The following is a 20,349-nucleotide window of genomic DNA, read 5'->3' on the forward strand; positions in this document are numbered from 1 at the left end:
AGCTTGCATTCCCATACATTTTATATTCTGATTCATTCTTAGGGCTATTAGGAATCTGGGAATCACCTTTATTATTATATTTTGCTTTGTAAAAGGATCTAGGCATTTAAATTTTAATCCATCCTCAGAAATCAGGGTTAAAATGTTAATCCCTGGATGCAGACTTCAAGTGCAGCCTACATTAGTCAGAGGAATCTAATGTATAAATGGAATGCCAGAAACGTGTATTTTCAAGAGCCCAGGTTTAGGTTTTTAAGTCAGACAGACTTAAGTTTTAATTCTCTCTATGCTATTTGTTAGCTTTATGATCTTGGGCATGTTATTAATCTGAGTCTTACTTACATCTGAATATTGGTAAAAATGCCTATTTCATAAGGGTTATTAAGATAAATGAGTTCATATTATGAATATCCTCTTATAGTACATATATATATTAAGTATCCTATAAATGGTAATTGTTAATGCTAAAGACCCACGTGAAAATTACTTAAAACAAAATCTCATTACTGTTAACAAGAAATTCCAAATAATTTCTAGGTTCTTGTTAGCCCAATAAGTGAATCAGAAATAAGACTGAAGATATGTTGAAAGATCAAGGCAGATCTCAAAGTGAATGAACTTCTAGGGAGTAGATCAGATGAGAAAGGAGACAGTTGATGGAGAAATTGGATTTTCATTACTGAGCAACATTTTAGGAATAGGTGAATGGGTTTAAATGTGCTAGTTGCAGATAAGGCCATAGCCCTACCTGTCCACATATAATTTGTGCCTTTTAATGGAATATTTCTCGTGCTTAAGAGCTGGGGAAGCAAAGATGGGTTTTCCCCCCTTTCTCTTTGGGTTTACTATTACTCAGACAGGAGTGCCCAATGGTCAGGACAGACAACAAATGCCACTGACTGGGAGATATGAGTTTATAGTTCAAATTCAGATTAATTTTTTTTCATGAATTTTACAATCAAGCCATGGAAAGACAAATGGAAGCAACCTACAACTCAGGTCTAGGCAAATGGGAATTTCATACACGGCAAACACGTCCCAGGGTGTTAAACAATACACAGAGAAATGTTCTATTGCCACCGCTATCATCTGAGATTGATATATATCAGGATCCAGTGTCGATCAGATGGTGGTGTTAGCAGTGGTTGATTCTACCAAAGAAACTGCTAGTGACTGCTTCTTTTTGAAATGTTAGCTAATTTAATCTTTAGTTCATTCTTTTAACATTTTTCCTTTACCTCTTAAAAATGTAGTTGAAACATACAAGAATAACATATGTAAGCTATTAAACACAAATATTTCAAGAGCATTGTTATCTTCCTGAAGCAGAATATGAGAACTTAAAAATTATGTGCCAAACAATACTGTAGCCTAGCTCTGAAAAAATTCACTTGTTGAACTTGATTATTTTTAAAGAGACATAAATAATAATATCACAATTCTCAGAAAAATAGTGGCACAAAAATAATTCAAATAAATTATAAACTGAAGAGAAATGCTGTAAAAGGACTTTCCTATCAATTTTTAAGTATAGGGTAGGTAGTTTTTCATTTGTCATTTGTCAGATTGGGTTTTTGATAAGTTAGGTCCAGTAAATGTGATCCTTGAGATCTTCAGAAACATTAGATTTTAGAAATCATAGAAGTTTTAGTAAAAAAAAAAAAAAATTACAAAAGCAAATAAGTCTTTTCCTGGGAAATAAATGTAAATCTAAAAACAAGCCTATGCTATTCCCTCCAGATAATATAGCTTCCTTATTGTTTTTTGTATCAGTCTTCAAATCTCAGTTCAAGTGCTATGTTCTCTGTGAAACATTCCCTGACTTTGCAGAAAGACTCAGGGGGTCCTTCATTTTTTAACATATTTCCATTATATTAATTTATTCATTTGTTAGACATTTATTTACCTATTTTTTTTTTGAGAGAGAACATGCATGCATGTGCATACAGAAGGACAGAGGGAGAAGGAGAGAGAAAATCTCTCCATGCTCAGAAAGCACGGAGGCCAACACGGGGCTTAATCTCACAACTGAGAGATCATGACCTGAGATGAAATCAAGAGTTGGATGATTAACCGACTCAGTGATCCAGGTGCCCCTATTCACTTGTCAGACATTTATTGAGTGGCTACTGTCAGGCAAATATCACATTATACTGTGACTGCTGGCATGTATGCTTCCCATTTGTCTTTAGGCAATTTGAGGACTTGAACCCTCAGTTAAATTTGGCTAAACAAATAAAACCTAATGCCTTTATTCTAAAGTGAGGCCACCAGATTACTGGAATGGTGCTTAAAGAGATTACCAGACATAAACATACATTAGAATCAGTTCCTAACTGATAAAAGAAAGATTATTTTGTATACGGAAGAACAGAAGAAGAAAGAGAACTAATTTATTGTCATGTATTTTAATGTAGGTTCTCAAAGTAGACTTAAGATTGAGATCCTTCTCTCCCTTGTACAATAAAAGGATTCCTTTTTCTTCTTTAAATGCCCACTATAAAATTCATTCAAAATAGAAAACTGAGGAAGGAAATTTTTTTGGATCTCCAAATTAAGGGATTTTTATAACTTTTATTTTATGAAATTTATTTGTTCCTTAAAAAGTAGCCATTGAAATCTGAAGTACATTTATTCTTCAAATACATTTACATTGTATGTTTATTCCCCAAAGGGACCTGGCTGTGTCATCCTGACTAGCATATTTCACCTCCTCTCTAGGCCTTAGCTTTCTCACCTGAAAATCAAGACATCTAAAGATGAGATGAAATCTCAGATTCTTACTACTGCTGCAATTAAGTTTAATATAACAGACTGACTCATGCCTTATCTGTAAGCAGTGGTAACACTGTGTTTCTCTGGGCAAGAGACTCAGAGAGGGGCACCTGGGTGGCTCAGTAAGTTAAGCGTCTGACTTCGGCTCAGGTCATGATCTCTCAGTTGGTGAGTTCAAGCCCCACGTCAGGCTCTGTGCTGACAGCTGGATCCTGGAGGCTGATTCAGATTCTGTGTCTCCCCCTCTCATGCTCTGCTTCTCAATGATAAATAAATATTAAAAAAAAAAAAAAAAAAAAGAGACTCAGGGATTTGCTATTCTACTGCTACTGCTCCGAGCACCAAATGTCTTCTTAGCATCATCTGAAAGCCTAGCCTAACCCAAGAGTAGAAGGGCCTCCATAAAATTTTAAAAAATATTTGGGGCACCTGGGTGGCTCAGTCAGTTAAGCATCCAACTCTTGATTTTGGCTCAGGTCATACATAATCCCATGGTTTGTGAAATCCAGCCTGGTGCTGGACTGTGCTGGCAGTGCAAAGCCTGCTTGGGATTCTTTCTCTCTCTCCCTCTTTGCCCCTCCCTGCTTGGTGCTCATGCTCTCTCTCTCTCAAAATAAATAAATTTTTAAAGATTTAAAAAACATTCTTAAAACATAATTGTAATTTTAAATTCATGACAGGACATAATTCTTAGGAGGCACTGGGGATGAGCAATATAAAAACTATTTGGGGCACCTTGGTGGCTCAGTCCATTAAACATCCAACTTTGGCTCAGGTCATGATTTCACATTTTGTGGGTTCGGGCCCTGCACTGGGCTCTGTGCTGACAGCTCAGAGCCTGGAGCCTGTTTCAGATTCTGTGTGTCCCTCTCTCTCCCTGCCCCTTCCCTGCCTACACTTTGTCTCTCTCTCTCTCTCTCAAAAATAAACATTAAAAAAAATTTTGTTTTAACTATTTGATGGGAGGTGCAGGATGTCAAATCTCTGAGATGGTCAGGAACTGTAGATACTGCAAATATTAGATAGCCATGGCATAATGAGAAAAAAAGTTTAATTCATGTCTGTATAAGTCTATTTACATAGAGCTCTGTGTCCACATCGACATAAGTATGTTCCTGCAGAGAAATGTTTAGAAGGCTACTAACAAAATCCTATCAGTGGTTACCTTTGAATAGAGACAGTTCAGGTGAAAACTTCCTATTTTATGCTTTTTTATAATTAGAAAACCATAAAGTTATGTTAATTTTTTAAAAGGGTACCATTTATTGCATATTTAAGCTCTCTGCTAACTGCTTTACATGTATTATTTCATTAATTCTCAAAATAATCCTAATAGAGATTCTCAATTTATAGGTATGGAATTCTAGGCTTAGAAATGGTATGTGTCTTTCCTAAAGCCATTAAGTGGCAAATTTAGAGCTTATATTGAGATCTTTTTGACTTCAGATTCCTTGCTATCTTATGACCTAATATGTCTTATGTCCCAATAATTGTTCTATTTAGTTAATGCTAATATTGATAAAATAGACAAAGGCAGTAATATTGAAAAAAGGCATTCCTAAAATACAAATTTCCTTTGAATGAAACTTTGGGTAGGTATTTACCTAGAGGTAAGACATCCTTTTTTTTTTTTTTTAAGTTTATTTATTTATTTTGAGATAGAGAGCACTAGCAGGGGAGGGGCAGAGAGAGAGGGAGAGAGAGAGAATCCCAAACAGGCTCTGCACTGTCAGCACAGAGCCTGATGTGGGGCTTGGACTTACGAACTGTGAGATCATGACCTGAGTCAAAACCAAGAGTCTGATACTTAACCGACTGAGTCACCCAGATGCCCCTGATTTCATTTTGTTTTTAGAAAAACAAAAGCCAAACTATTTCAAATGAGTTTAAGAAGGCCTTCAGAGACTAGCAATATTAAAGTTTTTGAATTATTTTTTTTTAAATATGAAATTTATTGTCAATCTGGTTTCCATACAACACCCAGTGCTCATCCCAACAGGTGCCCTCCTCAATGCCCATCACCCACTTTCCCCTCCCTCCCACTTCCCATCAACCCTCAGTTTATTCTCAGTTTTTAAGAGTCTCTTATGGTTTGGCTCCCTCCCTCTCTAACTTTTTTTTTTTTCCCTCCCCTCCCCTATGGTCTTCTGTTAAGTTTCTCAGGATCCACATAAGAGTGAAAACATACGGTATCTGTCTTTCCCTGTATGACTTATTTCACTTAGCATAAAACTCTCCAATTCCATCCACGTTGCTACAAAAGGCCATATTTCATTCCTTCTCATTGCCACGTAGTATTCCATTGTGTATATAAACCACAACTTCTTATTTATCATTAAAAGTTTTTTAAAAAATGTTTGTTTAGGGGCGCCTGGGTGGCGCAGTCGGTTAAGCGTCCGACTTCAGCCAGGTCACGATCCTGCGGTCCGTGAGTTCGAGCCCCGCGTCAGGCTCTGGGCTGATGGCTCAGAGCCTGGAGCCTGTTTCCGATTCTGTGTCTCCCTCTCTCTCTGCCCCTCCCCCGTTCATGCTCTGTCTCTCCCTGTCCCAAAAATAAATAAACGTTGAAAAAAAAAATTAAAAAAAAAAAAATGTTTGTTTATTTTTGAGAGAGACAGAGTGCAAGCCGGGGAGGGGCAGAGAGACAGGGACACAGAATATAAAGCAGGTTCCAGGCTCTGAGCTGTCAGCACAGAGCCCAAGACAGGGCTTGAACCCACAAACCGTGTGATCGTGACCTGAGCCAAAGTTGGATGCTTAACTAACTGAGCCACCCAGGTGCCCCTGGCTTCCTTTTTCAACATTACTGTGGCTACTTGGGGTCTTTTCTGGTTTCATACAAATTTTGAATTGTTTGTTCTAGCTCTGTGAAGAATGTTAGTGTTATTTTGACAGGGATTGCATTGGCTGTATAGATCGCTTTGGGTAGTATTGACATTTTAACAATATTTGTTCTTCTAATCCATGAGCATGGAATGTTTCTCCATTTCTTTGTGTCTTCTTCAATTTCTCTCATCATTAGCTTTCTAGAGGTTTTAGCATACAGATCTTTTACCTCTTCAGTTAGGTTTATTCCTAGGTATTTTATGGTTTTTGGTGGAAGTGTAAATGGGATTGATTCCTTGGTTTCTCTTTCTGCTGCTTCATTATTGTATAGAAATGCAACTGAGTTTTGTACGTTAAGTTACCAATTTTTATATAATATAGTATTAAAATAGTCTTTTCAAATTTATAAAGTTATTAAATAACTTTAAAGATATTTCAGTTCACTTTAAGATTAACGTAGGGACACAGCAATGTTCAGAAAGTTATCAGAGCATATGCTCAGAAGGGCCAAGTGAGTAGGGACAGATAAGCTGATTTTCACACAAGAAACATTGTCATTATTTTTCAACTCTGTTACCAAAATATAACCATTCAAAAGAGAGATAAAGAGATGGTCATATGTGATGAATGAAAACCAAGAACACAGTAAAATACAAGCATTTCAAACCAATTTCAAAAAAAGATAACGTGGGGTGCCTGGGTGGCTCAGTCGGTTAAGCGTCCCACTTCGGCTCAGGTCACGATCTCGTGGTCTGTGAGTTCGAGCCCCGCATCGGGCTCTGTGCTGACAGCTCAGAGCCTGGAACCTGCTTCGGATTCTGTGTGTGTCTCTCTCTCTGTCCCTCCCCTGCTCATGCTCTGTCTCTCTCTGTTTCAAAAATAAATAAATGTTAAAAAAAAATTAAAAAAAAAGATAACGTTAGGGTTGATAAGCCAATGTCATGTGCCAGGAACAATCTAGTTATTAACCCTCATTCAAGGGATTTGTACTACTTGTATTTTTTAGTTTATATTTATTGTGCTAAATATTTAATCCATTTTATTTTTTATGAAATTTAATAATATACTGTTATTTCAGGAAGTTAATTTTCACTTCTTCTGAAAAGGGCTTTTGCAAGTAAAAAGCATCTGGATTTTTATAGGTTATTGTATTTCTAGTACTCGTGTTTATATAGGTTCACAATCCCATAATTTTGAAATTCAAAATACTTGGAAAATCAGGTTTTACTTTTTAGTTAAGTTTGGAGTCACAGCTCATTTAGGGCAAAATCTGACTTGAACTGAAGAGAGGTTATTCATAATTCTTATTTATTTTACTTAGTACGCCTATTCAAATGTTTTACTGCAAAAATACTGTGCTTGATCAGGGAGTTCTTCCCCATACCTTGCTAGGGTGTTATACAATATACGATATACAGAAAACTCTTCTAAAACCTAAAATTTTTATTTTATTTTACTTTTATTTTATTTTTTAAAAGATTTTATTTTTGGGGTGCCTGGGTGGCTCAGTCGGGTAAGCATCCAACTTCAGCTCAGATCATGATTTCATGGTTTGTGGGTTCGGGCCCCGTGTCAGGCTCTGTGCTGACAGCTCAGAACCTGGAGCTGCTTCGGATTCTGTGTCTCCTTCTCTCTCTGTCCCTCCCCTACTCACACATGCGCGCTCTCTCTCTCCCTCTCGCTCTCAAAAATAAACAAACATTAAAAAAAAAGATTTTATTTTTAAGTAATCTTTACACTCAATGTAGGCTCAAACTCACAGCCCCCATATCAATAGTCATATGCTCTACCAACTGAGCCTGCCAGGCACCCCTAAAAATCCTAAAAATGGTACCTATGTTACTGATTGATTGATTCAAAATATTTTGTTTTTAAAAAATATGGAACGCTTCATGAATTTGTGTGTCATCCTTGAGCAGGGACCATGCTAAACTTCTCTGTATTGTCCTAATTTTTGTATATGTACTGCTGAAAGCACCGAAAAATTCTGATTTTTGAAACACACCTGACCTGAAGACTTTTGATGAGAGATTGTGGCCCTCTAAGCCACGTATTCTAAATATATAGCACAACTTGGAAAGAAGTGGAGCAGACTACACTTGGATGGCAGCTCTTGTGCTTAGAAGAGATGCAGGAACTCATCTGGATAGCTGGGTTGAGTGTGTACAGTCTCTTAGGGAAGCACACTAGAGGTGTTAGAATACCAAAAGTAATTCTAAGAGACAATCATGCCCTTCAGTAATGACATGAAAGCAAAATGAAAAACAATAAAAATGCTTGTATCTGACATTCTAAACAGATCTTGAGGCATGACTGGTTGGAAAAGCCACATGAGAATATGTCTTTATTCACAGAGTCTCACAGAGACTTTGCTTTAAGAGCTATAATCTCAGCCCAGATAAAAAAATGAATGTTCCAGTCTCCTTAGTGTCGGTACCAAGGCATCTATGGAAAGCTCTGGATACATGTGGATGGTTAGAGAAAGCACCAAACCAGAGAAAGCACCAAGACTCATTATATAGGTGGTAGGTTTTCAACAAAGAGCAAGTAAGTCCTTTTTGAAGAACACAGGACAGCCTCCTCTGAACAGCTGACTGCCAGCACTGCTGTTTCTGGAGAGCAACACTCAGGTCTATAATCGGAGCCTTTCATTTTTGGATACTGTGGTCAGTATATGGGTAGGAGGATGGTACCTATTTACCCACGAGTAGGATTGTCCACAAATTCTCTATCACAGTGCTATCATGTTCAGGTGTCAATGCTATAGCACTGCATATGCAATGTAAGATTTCCAATAGCAGATAAAGCCACTCATTAACAATGAGAATTTTCAGGTAATTTACCTGTAGGGTATATTGATCCCATATAATCTTGTATAGACAAGGATAATTTTTGGTAAATATTTATTTTTTCTTGGTTTATTGAGAAATAATTGACATACGTCACTGTATAAGTTTAAGGTATACAGCATGTTGGTTTGATTTATATATATTGCACATATTTTTAATAGATGCATAAAATGCCACACTTAAGTGAAAATTTAATGTGCAAAAGTCCTAAATTACAGCAAATGGCTGTTTTACTTACTATAACTTTTATTTACTTATTTTTTATTTATTTTTGAGAGAGTACAAGTGGGGATGAGTGGGAGGGGGACAGAAGATCTGAAGCAGGCTCTGAGCTGATAGGTTGAAAGCAGCAAGCCCAATACAGGGCTTGAACTCACAAACAATGAGATCCCGACTTGAGTCAAAGTCAGATACTCAGCTGACTGAGCCACCCAGGTGCCCCTTACTATAACTTTTAATTTTTAGACAGTAAAATTAAATATCACAAGTAGTGGCTAAAATAACAGGAAAAGATCATGTATCAGGAATTTGTCAGCTTTTTTTTTTTTTTTATATTTGTGACACTGTGATAAAAATGTCAGTTTGTGATATCTGTGAAGATCTTATTATTTGCAGTTCAGGAAAGGGTATTCTCATCCTCACCAGAAAATTTGGGAGAAAAGTTTCCTTAGGTTTTTTCTGTCTTTATATGTAGACATGTGTGTTTCCTGTATTATACCATCCCATCCCAGGCTGAAATAGGATAGGAGGTCCTTTTCATAGGATGTGAGGAAATGTCCTTAAAGGCACACATCACTAGTTCTGGTAATGGAAGGGACATTGAGATGTATGTAGGGCAGACGTACTGAAAAGTACCAGTTATGTTCTTATGATAAGAGTAAGAATGGACACTAATTGTTTGCTACTGGCTGTTGTTTATTCCACACAGATTGCCTTTTAAGTTCATAAACTGTTAACAGAGAGGTTGATGAGATCTACATTGTGGAATACAAAGGGAGAGCAGAAGTCCCAAGGGACAATCAATACGGGACTTAAGAGCAGAGGGGCCAGGATTACAAAAGTGTTATAAGATTTCATTATCTTTATACTGTCTTCCATATTTGATATTTTGGTATTTCCTATAGCAATTAGGGGCAAAACCTAAAAAAGTGAAATATGATTGTCTTGTAGAAAGATGGGGGGGGGGAAAGACAGTCAACATTTATTCTGTACCACCTATATGCTAGGCATATAGAGTCAAATGCTTAAAGAAGCTCATTTAATTTTCAAACCAAGTAAAGTTTTTAACATTTTATATCTGACAAAGCTGAATCAGAGAGGTGAAATATATATAAACACATAAATAAAGTAAGCACAGCTAGCAAACGGCATAGCTAGGATTTGACTCCAAAGCCCATGATTTCTCATTGTACGACACCTGTATGAATCTCTAAAACAAGCATGATCCATTTGACAGCTGAATGACTCTCCAAAATTGAGGTCTTAATATATGTACTTGTCAATTCTCCCTCATAGAACATCCTATTTTGGGGAAGGAGGAAGGGAAATTTTAGGGTACATCTCATATCCTTCTTGGAATAATCTTGCATTAAAAACTTTCAGCAAAAAAAGGTGAAAATTACTCTTTCTAGAAAGGATTTTTGACTTACTGGTATCATCTGAAAAATGTTATTTGAGGATATAAAGACAGGACACTTTGGAAATCAGTAACTCTATATGGAAATAAAGACAAGGAATTCTTTCAGTGTTAACCATGAGATAGCAATTATGTCACATGAAACAAAACTTGCCACTCATCATTGTTACTCATAACCATTGTGTCTTTATAAAACCATTTTGCTCAGTTTTTTCTTTTTTTTTGGTATATCATTTTAAGGCATAAGGCAAAATAATCATATATTGGGGCGCCTGGGTGGCTCAGTCGGTTAAGCGTCCGACATGATCTCGCAGTCTGTGAGTTTGAGCCCCACGTTGGGCTCTGTGCTGACAGCTCGGAGCCTGGAGCCTGTCTCAGATTCTGTGTCTCCCTCTCTCTCTGACCCTCCCTGCTTCATGCTCTCTCTCTCTCTCTGTCTCAAAAATAAATAAATGTTAACAAAATAAAAAAAAATCATGTATTAAAATAAAATGACAAGAAATTTCGATTCAACAGCAAGTAAAAGATAAACCAAAAAAAAAAAAAAAAAGGCGGGGTGGGGGGTAACAATCATTTCATGTCTTAATTAACTTTGACAGTAATATGTGACTGTTTTCATTTGGACAGTTTGGACTTTTGCAGGAAAAACACTGCAATTTGAACTGGGTCATATCAAGTTTTCTCCTTGATAAAGGCAAGATTAGCTCTACAATCCTTTCCAGCACATCTGTTGAGGAAAACTAAGGTGCTTCAGACAAGATGAAAAATGAGAAGTTCAATCTTTTCACTATAAATAGGAAAGGAAAACCTTAATTTATATTAAGGAAAATGGAAAGCCCCAGTGTATGCATTCAGTGGCCTCTTACACACACACACACACACACACACACACACACACTCTTAATCCCAATACCAGTCCCACCCTTCATTAACATGCAAACCCACACATCCCATCTCCCCCACCCTTGACCCACACCCCCCATATACCTCAGCTATGGTCATTCTCAGAGCACTGACAGGGGAGAGCTCAATATCCACCAGCTGGGCAGCTTTTAAACTCTGCCCAGTAAAGATTGCACAAGGACAGAAAACAGCATAGTTAGAATCTTCAGGTTAACAGGGACACACAGCTAAGAACATTTAGCACAGTGTCTAGAAACAAAGGAGGATTTCAGATTGTAGTTGAGCCTTGGACAAGTAAGACGAGAGTCTACAGTTATTCTGAGTTTTTGAGGAAAATGGGCAAAGATAAAATAATTTAGTATTAGTCACAGTTTTAAGTCAAGCTTGGTGAACCTGTCCATACCCCATATCTTCTATTGCCCAGCTTTATTCCTTTCAGCTAAAGAAGTCAAATTATAGGACAATGTCACTGGGTGATTAAGCAAAAGCAGATTGATAAAAAGGGCACTAATATAAAGGGCAAGAGTTACAATCTAGAGAAAAATGCTGATTTCCTATATTTCTTTACATAGCCACTAACAGGGCTCCTTAAAATGTAAGAAAAGTAATGAAGATATCTCCAGCAAAGATTTCTATTAAACTGATAGCATGAAATTCTGAGATCATAAATTCCCCTGGTTCTGATTCTAGGTTTACTAAGAGACCTTATGAATAAAATTTGACTTCCCTCTTGGCCTGCCTACATGGAATGAATGTGCTAGATACGCCAACATGTGCTTTTTCAACTTGTAGAAGTTGATTGCCTTTCTTTATGTTATCAAATTAGCATTTTGGTTCTATTTTTTTTTAATTTAAATAATGGCAAACATTTTTCATTAGCTCAAGAATAAAATGTATGTTTAATGTCTGCTTTTTCAAAATTGCCAATTTGGCATTTATGTTAATGCTCTGACATTCTAAGAAATCTGAAAGGAATAATAAAGGGCCTGTAATTTTTTTAAAAGCCAAACAAAATATTTGCAGGCACATATTCACTCCTCTGTTTATTGATTCTATTCTGGTTAAAATTTAACCACTGGTTTCTTTGGAACTATGCACATGTGAAGAATTTCATGGATAGAAAGTATGATTTATATTTAAATTGAAAAAAAAAATTTTATTGAGTACTTTTCCTTCTTCCCTCAGTTCAGTTTGCAGGTTTCCAGTACCGTGTCTTATAATTTAACCTTGTTTAAGTTGCTTGCATAAAGATACTGGGTTTTAGTCACATTTTAGAAAGAAGAAATGTCAGTTTCTCTGCATACTCACAGTTTTGTTATAAAATTAAGGAGACACACACTCAGCTTTTTCTGTCTAGTCTGAGGATAACAGTCATTTGAACACAAACATTGCTTAAACAAATGGAATGAAAATCTGGAATTCCCTTACAGTATCACTGTCGCAGGGTTGGAACTGGAAGGGCTGGGGTTTGTGAAATACAGCATTCTCTTGTAAAAACAGCTGAAGATTATAGTCCCGTACGACCTAAAGAGAAAATAAAGTATCTTTAAGTCTTTAATAAGGTTAAGATATCCAGTAATTGTATTTTAAAGTTTAAGACTTATTTTGCTGCTTTCCAAAAATGAGAAATCATCCAACACTATGTGACCAAAAGAAAATGATAATTATCCATTTTTTTTTCATTTTAGGTAAGAGTTGTTACTTGTATGTCCTATTTTCTCAATAGTCTAAATATGGAAAGTACTAGTTTAGAAACTAGCCCAGATTTTGGGACTAAATAATATGCAATATTTTAAGACAGCAAAAAGATAGTGATTATACAAAAAGCTGTTCTTTTTAATGGGGGCAGCGGAATGAAAATAGGAAACCACATTAGTCTCTTAGGTCTCTCCCAGTTATAAAATTTTGTAGACTTCTTAAAGTCTGCTATATGGAGATTGTCGCCCACTAGGAAACTGCTAGATAACACTCTACACAGCACAAAATCGCATTCAAAAAAAATTTTTTTTGAGCAGGCTCCATGCCCAAATTGGGGCTTGAATTCACGACCCTGAGATCAAGAGTTGCATGCTCTACTGACTGAGCCAGCCAGAAACCCTACCAAATATTATTTTTATAGTATTTCTTGCCACCTTTTCTAGGTGGTTATTATTATTTTTTTTAAGATTTTAAAAAATCTTTAAGTAATCTCTATACACCCAAGACGGGGCTTGAACTTACAACTCCCAAATCAAAAGTTATATGCTCCACTGACTGAGTCAGCCAGGTGCCCCTAGGAGGTTACATTCTAACTACCATCTTATTGCATACCAAGAAGACAGACTAAAAGGAATTCATATAGAAGGGGAATTCTGATACACAGAATGCAGCAAAACAGTACAGAAAGCCATCTGAAAAGACTTCATTGCATTATATACCCTGGGAATGAATGGAAATCAGCAACATTTGATTGTGCAGAAACCTATTTTCCATTTTGCTACAGTGCTTACTTACCCTTTACTTATCTTTCATTAGCACTTCTGCCAGAGGATGGGCAGAATATGAAAAATTTAAAGAAGCTCTGTAGCTATACCTTAGTAGTCTTCAGAAAAGGGTTTACTGAGAATATGGAGAAAGTAGGGGGTTATATTTTACATTTTATTTACCAGCACAAATCCAGTTCCCTATCGCTCATTCAGCAATTTATTGAGAGAGCTTACCAAACCCAATGTTTAATGCAGTGATGAGGGGAGAATACAGATGAATAAAGATGAATACACAAGGTTAATATCTTCAAGGAATTTATAATCTGGAAAGTGGGAGACCCAGACAATACACAGTTAAGTACACCGTGGAAGTATGTAGAGGGTACTTAGAGAACACAAAAGAGGATGATATTTAATCCAGACTGACGGGGTGAGATGGGGTGAGCAGAGTTTGGGAAAATTTTGTCAGGCAAGGCTGGCTGAATAAACATCTTCTCAAAGGGAAATGTGTTTTTTTTCTTTTCCTGGATTCCAGTTTTAAGCTGTGAAAGCTCTTGACACAGCCCTAAGAGCCTCACTAATCATCATGCAAAAAAAGTTAAGAGGATCATCCTTCTAGTTACAACCTTTTTTATATTTTTAACTTTATTATAACATATATAAAACTAGAGACAACGGTATAATGTATCCCCACATAACCATCATCCAACTTCCAAAAATGGCCCCTTCTGCCCAATCTTGTTTCATTAATAGATCCAACTATCTCTTCCACCCCCAACTATACTGAAGCAAGTCTCAGACATATGCCTTAATCCATAATATTTCAATATGATATCTAAAATACAAGGACTCTTTTAAAAAACATACCCATCCAGGGGTGCCTGGGTGGCTCAGTTGGTTATGCATCTGACTCCTGATTTTAGCTCAGCTTATGATCTCTCAGTTTGTGAGTTTGAGCCCTTCATCAGGCTCTGAGCTGACAGTGTGGAGCCTGCTTAGGATTCGCTCTCTTTCTCTCTCTTTCTCTGCCTCTCCCCCTCTTGTGCTGTCTCTGTCTCTCTCTAAATAAATAAACTTAAAAAAAAAAATGCTCATAAATTCTTATCTTTCAGTACTCACTCTAAATGTCAATGGACTAAATGTCCCAATCAAAAGACACAGGATAACAGAATGGATAGGAAAACAAGATCTATCTATATGCTGTTTACAAGAGACCCACTTTAGACCTAAGGACACCTTCAGATTGAAAGTAAGGGAATGGAGAACCATCTATCATGCTAATGGTCAACAAAAGAAAGCCAGGGTAGCCATACTTATATCAGACAATCCAGACTTTAAAATAAAGACTGTAACAAGAGATGAAGAAGGGCATTATATCATAATTAAGGAAGGGGTCTATCCACCAAGAAGATCTAAGAATTGTAAGCATTTAGGCTCCAAATTTGGAGGTACCCAAATATATAAATCAATTAATCACAATATAAAGAAACTCATTGATAAGAATACCATAATAATAGGGGACTTCAACACCCCACTTACAGCAATAGATAGATCATCTAAATAGACAATCAACAAGGAAACAATGGTTCTGAATGACACACTGGACCAGACAGACTTAACAGATATATTCAGAACATTTCATCCTAAAGCAGTAGAATACACATTCTTCTCCAGTGCACATGGAACGTTTTCCAGAATAGATCACATACTGGGGTACAAAAAGATCAAGATCATACTGTGCATATTTTCAGACCACGATGCTATGAAACTTGAAATCAACCACAAGAAAAAATGTGGAAAGATAACAAATACTTGGAGACTAAAGACCATCATACTATAGAATGAATGGGCTAACCAAGAAGTTAAAGAGGAGATTAAAAAGGACATGGAAGCCAATGAAAATAATAACACCACAGCTCAAAACCTCCAGGAGACAGCAAAGGTGGTTATAAGAGGAAAGTATATAGCAATCCAGGCCTTCCTAAAGAAGGAAGATCTCATATATACAACCTAACCTTACACCTTACAGATATGGAAAAAGAACAGCAAATAAAACCCAAAACCAGCAGAAGACAGGAAATAATAAAGACTAGAGCAGAAATCAGTGCTATCGAAACTAAAAAAACAGTAGAACAGATCAATGAAGCCAGAAGCTGGTTCTTTGAAAGAATTAACAAAATTGATAAGCCCCTAGCCAGTTTGATCAAATAGAAAAAGGAAAGGACCCAAATAAATAAAATCAATAATGAAAGAGGGGAGATCACAACCAACATAGCAGAAATATAAACAATAATAAGGGAATATTATGAGCAATTATGTGCCAATAGTATGGGCAATCTGGAAGAAATGGACAAATTCCTAGAAACATATACACTACCAAAACTGAAACAGGAAGAAATAGAAAATTTGAACAGACCCTTAACCAGTAAAGAAATAGAATTATTAATTAAAAATCTCCCAAAAAACAAGAGTCCAGGACCAGATAGATGGCTTTCCAATAGAATTCTACCAAACATTTAAAGAAGAGTTAACAACTATTCTCTTGAAGCTGTTCCAAAAAATAGAAATGGAAGGAAAACTTCCAAACTCTTTCTATGAAGCCAGTGTTACTTTGATTCCAAAACCAGATAAAGACTCCACTAAAAAGGAGAACTATAGACCAATTTTTCTGATGAACATGGAGGCAAAAATCCTCAACAAGATACTAGCCAACTGGATCCAACAATACATTAAAAAAATTATTCACCATGACCAAGTGGGATTTACACCTGGGATGCAGGGCTGGTTCAAAATCTGCAAAACAATCAACATGATTCATCACATCAATAAAAGAAAGGACAAAAACCACATGATCCTCTCAATAGATGCAGAGAAAGCATCTGACAAAATACAGCATCCTTTCTTGATAAAAACCCTCAAGAAAGTAGAGATAGAAGGAGCATACCTTGAGATCATAAAAGCCATATATGAAAGACCCAATGCTAATATCATCTTCAATGGGGAAAAACTGAGAGCTTTCCCCCTAAGGTCAGGAACAAGCCAGGGATGTCCACTCTTGTCACTGTTACTCAACACAGTATTGGAAATCATAGCCTCAGCAATCAGACAACACAAAGAAATAAAAGGCATCCAAATCAGCCAGGAGGAGGTCAAACTTGCACTCTTTGCAGATGACATGATACTCTATATGGAAAACTCAAAAGATTCCACCAAAAAACTGCTAGAACTGATCCATGAATTCAGCAAAGTCGCAGGATATAAAATCAATGCACAGAAATCGGGTGCATTCCTATACACCAATAATCAAGCAACAGAAAGAGAAATCAAGGAACTGATCCCATTTACAACTGCACCAAAACCCATAAAATACATAGGAATAAATCTAAGAGGTGAAAAATCTACACACTGATAACTATAGGAAGCTTATGAAAGAAATTGAAGAATACGCCAAAAAATGGAAAAAATATTCCATGTTCCTGGATAGGAAGAACAAATATTGTTAAAATGTCCATACTACTCAAAGCAATCTACATGTTCAATACAATCCCTAATAAAATAATACCAGCATTCTTCACAGAGCTAGAACAAACAATCCAAACATTTGTATGGAATGAGAAAAGACCCCGAATAGCCACAGAAATCTTGAGAAAGAAAACCAAAGATGGAGGCATCACGATCCCGGACTTCAAGCTGTTTTACAAAGCTGTAATCATCAAGACAGTGTGGTACTGGCACAAAAACAGACACTCAGATCAATGGAACAAAGTAGAGAACCCAAAAATGGACCCACAAACATATGGCCAACTAATCTTTGACAAAGCAGTAAAGAATATCCAATGGAATAAAGACAGTGTCTTCAGCAAGTGGTGCTGGAAAAACTGGACAGCAACATGCATAAAAATGAACCTGGACCACTTTCTTACACCATACACAAAAAGAAACTCAAAATGGATGAAGGACCTAAATGTAAGACAGGAAGCCATCAAAATCCTTGGGGAGAAAGCAGGCAAAAACCTCTTTGACCTTGGCCGCAGCAACTTCTTACTCAACACATCTCCAGAGGCAAGGGAAACAAAAGCAAAAATGAATTATTGGGACCTCATCAAAATAAAAAGCTTCTGCACAGTGAAGGAAACAATCAGCAAACTAAAAGGCAACTGATAGAATGGGAAAAGATATTTGCAAATGACATATCAGATAAAGGGTTAGTATCCAAAATCTATAAAGAACTTCTCAAACTCAACACTCAAAAAACAAATAATCCAGTGAAGAAATGGGCAAAAGACATGAATAGACACTTCTCCAAAAAAGACGTCCGGATGACCAACCAACACATGAAAAAATACTCAACATCACTCATCATCAGGGAAATACAAACCAAAACCACAATGAAATACCACCTCACACCTGTCAGAATGGCTAACATTAACAACTCAGGCAACAACAGATGTTAGCAAGGATGCGGAGAAAGAGGATCTCTTTTGCACTGCTGGTGGGAATGCAAACTGGTGCAGCCACTCTGGAAAACAGTATGGAGGTTCCTCAAAAAATTAAAAATAGAACTACCCTATGACCCAGCAATTGCACTACTAGGTATTTATCCAAGGGATACAGGTGTGCTGTTTTGAAGGGGAACATGCACCCCAATGTTGATAACAGCACTATCAACAATAGCCAAAGTATGGAAAGAACACAAATGTCCATCGATGGACGAACAGAGAAAGAAGATGTGGTATACATATACAATGGAGTATTAGCCGGCAATAAAAAAAAATGAAATCTTGCCATTTGCAACTATGTGGATGGAGCTAGAGGGTATTATACTAAGTAAAATTAGTCAGAGAAAAACAAACATCATATGACTTCACTCATATGAGGACTTTAAGATACAAAACAGATGAACATAAGGGAAGGGAAGCAAAACTAATATAAAAACAGGGAGGGGGACAAAACATAGGAGACTCTTAAATACAGAGAACTGAGATTTGATGGGGGATGGGGGAGAGAAGAAAATGGGTGATGGGCATTGAGGACGGCACTTGCTGGGATGAGAACTGGGTGTTGTATCTAAGCCAATTTGACAATAAATTGTCATAAAAAATAATTTCTCCCATCCTATGGGCTATCTTTTCTGTATTCTCCTTTTTTAAATCTTTTTTTTTAATGTTTATTTATTTTTGAGAGAGAGGAAGAACACAAGCAAGGGAAGGTCAGAGAAAGAGGGAGGGAGACACAGAATCTGAAGCAGGATCCAGGCTCTGAGCTGTCAACCCAGAGCCTGATGTGGGGCTTGAACCCACGAACCATGAGATCATGACCTCTGCCGAAGTTGGACACTTAACTGACTGAGGTACCCAGGCACCCCTGTCTTTTCTATATTCTTGAGAATGTTCTTTAATGCACAAAAGCTTTTAATTTGAGTAAGTCAAATTATCTGTTTTTTCTTTGGTTGCTTCTGCTTTAATGGCAAAGCTAAGAACACGGTGCCAAACCCAAGGTCATAAAGATTTACCTCTACGTTTTCTTCTATAGTTTTAGGTCACTGATCCATTTTGAGTTAATTTTTGTATATGGAGTGAGGCAGGGGTTCAACTTCATTCTCTTGCATGTGGTTATCTTGTCTCAGCACAAGTCTTTTGTTGAAAAAAGTAGTCTTTCTTTACTAAGTGGCCTTGGCAACCTTGTTGAAAATCAATTGGCCATAGACGTTTGGGCTTATTTCTGGATTCTCAATTCTATTTCATTGGTCTATATATGTCTGTCCTTATGCTAGTACCACACTATTTTGATTAATCTTGAATTAACTTTTGAAATTGGGAAGTGTGAGTCCTTCAGCTTTGTTTTTTCTTTTCAATGTTGTTTTTGGGTATTCAGGGCCCCTTGGAAGTTCCATATGAATTTGAGGACAGGCTTTCCCATTTCTGCAAAAAAAGGTCATTGGAATTTCGATAGGGATTGATTGAATCTATAGATTGCTTTGGTGAATATGAACTCTTTCAATCCATAAATATGATTTCCATTTATTTAGGTCCTCTTCAATTATTTTCAGCAATGTTTTATAGTTTCTCAATGTACAAGTCTTTGAATCCTTTATTTAAATTTATTCTTGGTATTTTATTCTTTAGATATTATAGCTGGAATTGTCTTAATTTTCTTTTGGCGTATTCATTGATGGAGTACAGAAACATAGTTGATTTTTGTGTTTTGATCTCGTACCTGTAATTTCACTGAATTGACTTATTAGCTTTAGTACTTTTTTCATGGTCTCTATAGTATTTTCTATATATAATTATGTCATCTGCAAAAACAGATAATTTCATTCTTCCCTTTCAATATGGATGCCTTCTACTTCTTTTTTCCTTGACTAATTGATCTGACTAGGACTTCCAGTACAGTACGGAAAATGGGCATCTTTGTCTTGTTCCTGATCTCTAGAAGGAAACCTTTCAGATTTTCACCATTAAGCACGATGTTAACTGTAGGTTTTTCATAAATGCCTTTTATCTGTTAAGGAAGTTCCCTTCTATTTCTAATTTGTGTTTTTATCATAAAAGAGTGTTTAATTTTGTCAAATGTTTTTCCTGTGTCTTTTCTTTTCCCTGTTTCTTTTGAGATGATAATAGTTTTTTTCCCTTTATTTTATTAAGTTTACTTTTTGATTAGTCTTCAAGGTATTACGAGTGGCAATAACGGACAAGTCAATTTCCAAAAAAATACAGAATAACACTTCTTTTCTGAACTGTTAAAAAGCCATGTTACTAATTGGTAGGAGTCTCCTTACGCAGACAGAAAGCAAGCACACGTGAACAAACTATAAAAGCCAGAACTACCTTTGGAGTTACTATCCTAGACAAAATATTTATGACAACATCTGCTTCAGTTACATATACAAAGC

General features: G+C 36.5%; 1 protein-coding gene and 1 non-coding gene across 7 annotated transcripts in view; both read right to left on the reverse strand.

Annotated features, from left to right (window-relative positions):
- Positions 1 to 20,349, reverse strand: part of FCHSD2 (FCH and double SH3 domains 2) — a 302,118-nt gene that overhangs the window by 57,380 nt on the left and 224,389 nt on the right. For 4 of the 6 annotated variants that reach the window (XM_086678247.1, XM_086678249.1, XM_086678246.1 and 1 more), the window contains exons 10-11: positions 12,418 to 12,513; positions 11,074 to 11,145 (exon numbers count right to left, since the gene is read on the reverse strand). In XM_086678247.1, coding sequence (XP_086534373.1) covers positions 11,074 to 11,145; positions 12,418 to 12,513 — 168 coding nt within the window. The remainder of the gene's footprint in view (positions 1 to 11,073; positions 11,146 to 12,417; positions 12,514 to 20,349) is intronic. The other 2 variants (XM_086678251.1, XM_025928470.2) reach the window with 1 other exon arrangement.
- LOC112866279 (U6 spliceosomal RNA) lies at positions 7,476 to 7,579 on the reverse strand. The gene has a single exon (XR_003224113.1). It is a non-coding gene; the product is annotated as a U6 spliceosomal RNA (small nuclear RNA).

Source organism: Puma concolor, chromosome D1 (assembly GCF_028749965.1).
Source record: "Puma concolor isolate L17-30 chromosome D1, mPumCon1.1.hap2, whole genome shotgun sequence".
NCBI classification, from domain to species: domain Eukaryota; kingdom Metazoa; phylum Chordata; class Mammalia; order Carnivora; family Felidae; genus Puma; species Puma concolor.